This window comes from Homalodisca vitripennis, chromosome 1 (assembly GCF_021130785.1).
Source record: "Homalodisca vitripennis isolate AUS2020 chromosome 1, UT_GWSS_2.1, whole genome shotgun sequence".
Lineage (NCBI taxonomy): Eukaryota > Metazoa > Arthropoda > Insecta > Hemiptera > Cicadellidae > Homalodisca > Homalodisca vitripennis.
Genome location: NC_060207.1, coordinates 172,954,874 through 172,962,744, shown reverse-complemented (window position 1 = coordinate 172,962,744; position 7,871 = coordinate 172,954,874). Strand labels below are relative to the sequence as shown.

Below are 7,871 nucleotides of genomic sequence, written 5' to 3'. Positions count from 1 at the left end.
ACTTACACAAATGGATGTCTAGTAGTGGCAAATTTTGAAGTGTTGAGATAAAGTGATAACTAGATCAATTTAGTTTAATGACTGTGGATGATGACTGTTGCAGTGATAATCATCATGCTAACGCTAAAGTGTTAAAGGTATTAGCAAGACCAAACGTGAAAAAGAATCGTCCTGCCCATTTTGACAGGTAGAAGCTGAAGCAGAGTAAAACTCCACCTAATAGAAGTAGGACATGACTGAAATAGTGCCCGCTACCCTTTCTCATAGTGGCTGTAGGCTCCAATTCATGAATATCCTGTATTTCCGGAAGCCACGCAGAAAACCTTATAGGTTTAACTCGCCTTCGGCTCGCTGAAGGCTACGCCCCTAGGCCCCTAACTGGGGTGTTGGCCGAATTCGGGGATAGGAGCGATTTGGTGATTGATTAAATTCGGAGATGACGTTTCCAAATTTCATGTTCACTGCTGTATCCGTTCTAGAAAATAGTGCGGGTCGTATTACTTCGCTATCGCTCAGCCAAATGATGTATGATTTATAAAAATAATCAATGGATTTCGTATAGGTTTAATTACTGAGAGTTTTCCTCGTTATAGTAAACATACAGGTAATGAATAGGATCTTGTCAGAATCACCAGATTATAGCTTGAAGGATCCAGTGACGTCATCACTTGTAAGTTTTATTATCACGTATGGCTGATTGGGTGAACTGTGATATAAATCAGAAGTGTGAATGTATGAATGAAGCGCCAGCGCCCTGCCCACGGCGAGCTGCGGCGGTATCAATGAAACAATGTACGTGTCTACTGGGTCAAGAGCCTGGAAGGTCTATATAAGCGGCCCGGTCCTAGTCCCAGTACCGTCAGTACCCCACAACGTACACTCCGACATGGCCGCCAAGGTAAGTGGGGAACCACGTACAACGAAACCCCAGTACACTATGTATATCGTACTAAATTATTTTAACTTACAGCAAAACGCAATGTTTATTTAAATTCAATAAGCTAAAATCATATGCGTAAAGAGCTATTATTTTCTAAATTATTCTTTTAAGTTAGTATATTCTCAAAATTAACTTTTTCGAAACGTTCGTTCATTGAAAATTGAATTTTACGTATGGATGTTATATGTGACACGTTAGCTACGTTTAACCAAATAAAACTCGTTTATGACCAATAATACTACTTTTTCGTATTGTATATATATTTATATAACAAATTATTAAATTTTATAGTGAACAAAATATTTTGTTCAAACCATATAGATTAATTTGTAATGCTAGGAGTATCATTGAAATGGTAAATCGACTCAGTCAAAATTTTATAGAAGTATATCAATTTAACCAAAAAGGACTTTCCAAAGTGGTGGTGATTATAGAATAGTCTTTTGACGTAGCGAATTCTACCATGTGTTACTTGGTTTGCAAAACGCTCAAATCACAGTTTATTTTCACGTGTGGTGGGATTCAGGATAGCGTTTCCCTATTCTGTATTCTATTATGAATAGGCCTACATTAAAGAACATATAAGTTTTGCTACCTCTGAACGCCTGCTCGGCTGTGCTACAACCCGCACACTAAACTGCAAATGCACACAATTTGTATTAAATATAGTGATCCGCGCAAATTTACAAAGCATGTTATTGATGGAATTAAAAAAATCACCACAATGATTTCAAGAATTTATCAGAAGATCTTTAACTTGGATTTTTGTTAACACCTAATAATTTATTTTAAGAAAATTCAAAATAACTGAACTAGGTATTGCCGTTGGATTTAGTATGAGAAAATAATCAAAGCTCTTAATTGTTCGGCTTGTCCGGTCGATATCACAACTATTAACTAGCCGGGTTTTCTGCTCACACCGCGTCAAAAGATTGTTTACACCATGAAATTTTCGAACATTTTGTCTTTCCTGAATGGAACCATCCTTTTTTAAACGGAACGTTTCAGTGTCAAAATGGAGATCGCTCATCACACCGAGCGCAATATATTTCAAGGATTGAGTCATGTGAAAAGTGTTTGGCGCAGCGTGAACGGAAAGCTTAGATGATAAAGAAGTTACTGACAAAATGCATAATTCTTCTATTGCTGTTGTTGAGTTCATAGATTAATACCTTAGAAACCACGATAGTTACATTGTTATAAATGTCCTAAAACACTTCTCAAATTCAAATTTATCAATTTACGCCAAAACAATAAAAATGGTAAAATTTCAATTTCGTGAAGGTCAAGGTGGAAATTTAATGCAAAATATTTAAACTGTACACCATTTGTTTTAAATAAAAATATATTCTACACATTTGAGATAACAAGAAGTAACGCATTTCAATGTGTAAAACTTCTAGTAGGTAAAATAATTTTGAAAATAAAACTTAAAATGGAATATAATTTTTAAACAGTTTAATAATGTAATCTTAGTGTAATCTAAATATCACCAATCAACCAATACATTAAGTAGTCCAACCTTATTTTTAGTTTTAAATGGGGTATCACTGTTCCAAACATTACTATCAAAACAATCGTAAAATTGCAAATTTACCTAAGCTAAGTTCCAACTTTCGAATCATAAGATTTATCAGAGCAAACTTTAAAACACAGTTCAGCACAAAATATGTTTAGTTAAACGCCATAAACTGAAACTACTGAAATTATTGAAATACCAATTAAAATCAAAACAGCGTCATCAGCAACTAAACAACGCATTTGATTAATTTGTATGAGTGGTTGCTATTTTTACCCATTGTACGTTAAAAAACCAAAGCATTCAAACTGGTAGTAATTTTGGTTAAATACTACTTCAAATAATACTTCAATTTATCTAATAGTTCTTGTTTTTGTTGTACATTGGATTAGATTCGTAATTACACAAGGTACAGTTAATTGGGTTCCTTATCCATTTCTCTTGTGCGAGTTCTCAAAAAGGTGAGTGGAATCACTTGATTATACCGATTGGATTAAGAAATCACCAAACAATATGCGTAATCAAACTGTATAAATTGAATAAAAGTTAATAAACAACACGTATAATTTTTATTTTTTTCGTGATAGACTACATAATTGGAAAACCTTATCCAATCTGTGCTGATACGGTCAAATCCGTATCCAACGCATAGTTGGTTTAAGAAGCATTTGATTTATAAGTTTGTTCTTTTACAGAAAACTACATTAGGCTTGCCTTCTATAACCGTGTAAAAGTATGTGTGTATTCTGATTGTAAGCAAATTTGTGACAAAAAAATCTTACGAATAAAAACGTATCGTAGAGTGGATTCTGTATTTTTCAGGCGTTCTCTCAACGCCAAAGGCATTTTATTTGATGTACCAAACGTGTTTAATAGAAAACGGTCTAAACACACTCGGTTGGGTCACAGCCTAACCCTAGACTACGTTGAAGGTTACATCAAGATTTACTAGGCATCGTGACGTACAACTTTAGAAGCAACAGTAACTTCTCTCGTCGAATTCGGCTTTAAAACACGAAAAATCAAACGATAATTTTGTTTAAGGTGTTGAAAGTAACAGCTATAAATCAGCAGTATCAGCTGATTAATCAGTCACAAATGTAGGGCATGAGACAATGGCACATAGGCATAAACAGCGGGGCGTGGTGTGGCCTGTTGTGTCGGGTCGAGGCGGGGCGGGTTGACCTGTAAACCGTGGTGCAACCTGTTTCACCCGCCCTCCACGAAACTCTGACTTATTTGCATGTTTATTGATTTCAACTTGTACACTATACACTATAATCAAACCTTATGTTTGGTAAATATGCAACATTCAACTCAACCTCATTGTGTTAAGAATATATATTGTGCTAACAATATGCAGTACGTTAGGTTTACGCCATCGTGACACCCACATCAACTACATAACATTGTATTGTGTACTAATCACCTATTATCACTACCAAAAGTATCGGTTCCATTTGAATAATATCTCAACAATAAAATTTGTACAGGACATTGATAAAAGAAGAGAAACTGGGTTTCCATGACAAAAAATGTTTAATTCAGGAAGAATCAAAAGATGGAAAAAGATGGAAGCTGTATGCCTATTTCGTTTCAGTCCGTCTATTCTAAAGTTGTAGAGTATGTGTCAATAGCCGGTTCTTTTTCTTCAGAGAAATAATCCTTTAAGCTCTCAGCAATAAGGTTTCATCAAGTCCAAATCCACCACTTCAGCCATGTCTTTCAATTCATTAACTTTGTCCCTACTTCATTGGACAACAAAATGGTCTCCGTTGGAATATTTTTTGACCTCTGCAAGGCGTTCGATTGCGTAATATACGAAGTCTTGTTCGGAAAACCTGAGCGTTACGGTGTGTGTTGCCCCGCCCTGACTTGGATAAAATCATACATCTCTGGAAGTTGTGCAGCTCGTAAGTGATAAAAATATGTATCAGTCAGGCACTAGAGTTCTTAGTCATGAGTTTTTCAGATTTCAGTTCTTGGCCCAATACTTATTGTTATCTACATGAACGATCTGTCTCTACATATTAAACAGGGTTAAATGGTCATGTACGCTGATGACTGCACGCTTCAGGTATCACAGTCATCATACTCTCTTCAGTCATCCAGTTCGCAAAATTGAGAATAGAGGAGTGCTGCAATTGGTTTACTTATCATTGAACTGTAGCAAAACGTCTTATATACACTTTGGATTTAAGAGTTGATTGCCTTTGAACTCCATTATTCTCCCTAACGATACTCCCTTAAATCATCATTTTTTACCAAACTTCTGGTTCTTTACGTAGACGTCACTCAGTGAGGACTTCCTCGTAGAACACCACGTTCCATGTTTGTCGGCATCTTCGTTCCATGTGCTTTGCTCAATGCCGCCTCTCCCGGGTGTGTAGTCTTCGGGTGCTCCTTACCGCGAACTTCTCCAACGTATAAGTTTGTATAAACACTTGAACTTGTTTACACTTGTCTAAAATAGAAGCCCTCAAATTATACTAATTATAATCTGACAATTTGACACCACTAAAACTACATGTCATGTTTTAACAGTATTAACTACATTATTAGATGATTGAATTGTTGACTATCTTTTTCAAAGACAAGGAAGGAAGTTTCATATGAGTAGAGGAAATTAAGGTATGGATTTTTGCATAAGTCTGTTATTGGTGTGCAGTATCACGATTCAAGTAGATAATTTTATTATTCTAATACCCAAAGAAAATATTTTATACCAATTATTACCTACCACTAACCTTCAAAATCACATCCGTTCAATTAAATATATAATTAAATTTTAACACTACCAAATTATAACTAAACTAGCTAATATATACCTAGGCCGCAACTCCATAAAATACTGTATCACCCTTTTCACATAGTGTTTGCCACGATTTTATTGCTTTGAATGTTCTATCTAAATACACCCCGTGAACTTATATCTACATGAAAATGCAGTCTAATTTTGTACATTTCAAATGATCGGTTATTGTATTAATTGGATATCGTAGTCCTCCATTTCGTAACAAAACCCACATATATGGTTATTAAGTTCGATATACATTTATTATTATTATTTATTCCACATCAAATAAAACAGTCAACTAGTCTGATTATTGAAGGCCATGTGTCTGTATCTTCTTTTATAGTCAACAATACATTTTGGTGTAACTTGTGAAGAGCAGTCACGGATTAATGAAGTAGAATGAAAGCATGGATAATAAACGAACAGTTTTTGATCTCATTCCCCCATAAAGGCTCTTTTAAATAGAGAGTTTGATAACTTCCCCCTCAACTTTCCCGGATATTAAACTTATTTATGTGAATAATTATCTGAAATCATTTGCTCCGAAGGGAGACGCATACAATTATTCAAACCCGTATCGTTATACCATGTGTTAAAACTATGACAGTGTATACTAGTTCTATAGTTTGCTATTGCTAATATAATAATGATTAAACATTTTTATTTTGTTTTAGCTCATTGTTTTCGCCGCCGCTTTGGCTGCTGCCAACGCTGGTCTTCTCGCCGCCCCCGCCTACGCCCCCGCTGCGTACGCCGCCCCCTACGCTCACGCTCCCGCCGCCGTCACCTCATCTTCCGCCAACATCCTGAGGTCTCCCGGTAACCTGGGACAGGTCTCCACCTTCACCAAGACCGTCGACACCCCTTACTCCAGCGTCAGCAAGTCCGACGTCCGTGTGAGCAACCCCGGATACGCCACCTACGCCGCCCCCGCCTACCACGCTCCTGCTGCCTACGCCGCTCCCGCTGTCGTTGCCAGGCCCGCCGTTGCCGCTTACGCCGCTCCTGCCTACGCCGCCCCCGCTTACGCTCCCCGTGCTTACGCCGCCCCCGCCGTCGCTCACGGAGGTCTCCTTGGAGTCGCTTACTCTGCTGCCCCCGCCGTCTCTCACATGTCCTTCGATGGCTATGGCATCAACTACGTCTACTAAGTGCTATACACCCCATCTTTCTTCTACCCTCTTCTCACTTTCCTCTCCACGTTACCAAATCTCAGTTCCTTCTATTTATTTTATTTATAAATAATGTGATAAATAAACTTAATCAGTCTTTGAAAATGTATTATTATTACCTCTACTTGGATACCGGTTAAATGTGATTTAATCATGTTTTATATTTATTTTAAAATTGTATTATACAGAACCGTATGAACACACTATCGATAGTTAATACACATTATTATAACAAGATGAACAATACTAATTGAAAACATTTCTTTTTTGTAACTCTTAGCGCAGTCTAGTATCCTGACAAAAATTGATATTGTTCTCTGTCAGTGCAATTAAGGTTACGTTTTGATAAACTTTCATTAAACATTCACGAAAATATGCATGTAAGTAGATAATTATGCTTATTCAATCGTTTTGGCGTCCTTTTAACACTCTGTCTATCTTTGTCTTGCTTAAACTTGAGGGATCTTAAGCTAAAACCACAGAAATTTAGTAATATATGTGCTTTGCCTTCTTAATGTTAATGCACCTCATCATATTTATGCAGTAATTCAAGCTATCGACTCATTCGTTTTTAAGATCGCAGTACGGTTTGAAACTGATGTCAAGCGATGGAATCTGTTGGCTTTTGGAAAAGAGATGAAACATTGAAGTGTCTTTATAATATAAAAGATATCATTTAGATTTCTTCGTATTTAAGACCTCAACGTGTTTATTTCAATCCGAATAGAAAAATATCTCGGGACTACTTGGCTGTCCACATCGCGCCATCAGATATGAAGAAAACATTCAGAATCGGATTTAGAATGTGGGCAACATTTAGTATATTCCTCCCCAGTGGAGTACCCAGGAGTTTGAAAGAGGGGCCGAGGGTTTTTACATATAGGTAATGGAAACGTTCCGACAAAAACACAAGTATTATGAGTTAAATCAAGTACCTATAAACTAACAGATTAGACATTTTCGGATACTTTAGAAAGGATAATCAATTTTTACCTTTATATTTTCCTCTTCGGTTATATTTTTGGACTCCAAATGAAATCTCATGAGAGGTTCCAACTCCCATAGTATTTATTTGCATCTAATTTAGATTGCTTAATTGAAAAGAAAGTTTAATGTAACACGAAATCTCAGGAATTTCGAACATTAGTATTACACTGATGATATTGTAACTAAGATCCTAGTTTTCCTGTTCACAATCCAACGAAACATTGCCAACTCAGTTGAATTCTTGTAATATTCGGGCTCTCTATGAAGAGAACTCTTCTGAGAACAAAGTTTACACTAAAATATGTTAGTAACAAAGCAAATTTTGTATTTTCATACCAATTTAGTAGAAGCTATATATTTGGTTTTACATTTCAACACTACTAGCTATAGTATTTAATTTTAAAAAATTTTCTACATAATGACACGGTGGCTGGAAGATTATTAGGAGTCACCATA

The 7,871-nt window shown here is 36.2% G+C and overlaps 1 protein-coding gene across 1 annotated transcript; it reads left to right on the top strand.

The window, feature by feature from the left end:
- The first annotated feature begins 855 nt into the window (after positions 1-855).
- LOC124355748 (cuticle protein 67-like) lies at positions 856-6,533 on the top strand. The gene is made up of 2 exons (XM_046806906.1): positions 856-898; positions 5,931-6,533. Exons 1-2 carry the CDS (start codon positions 887-889, stop codon positions 6,405-6,407), a joined length of 489 nt encoding a protein of 162 aa, XP_046662862.1. The 5' UTR covers positions 856-886; the 3' UTR covers positions 6,408-6,533.
- The last annotated feature ends 1,338 nt before the right edge of the window (positions 6,534-7,871 follow it).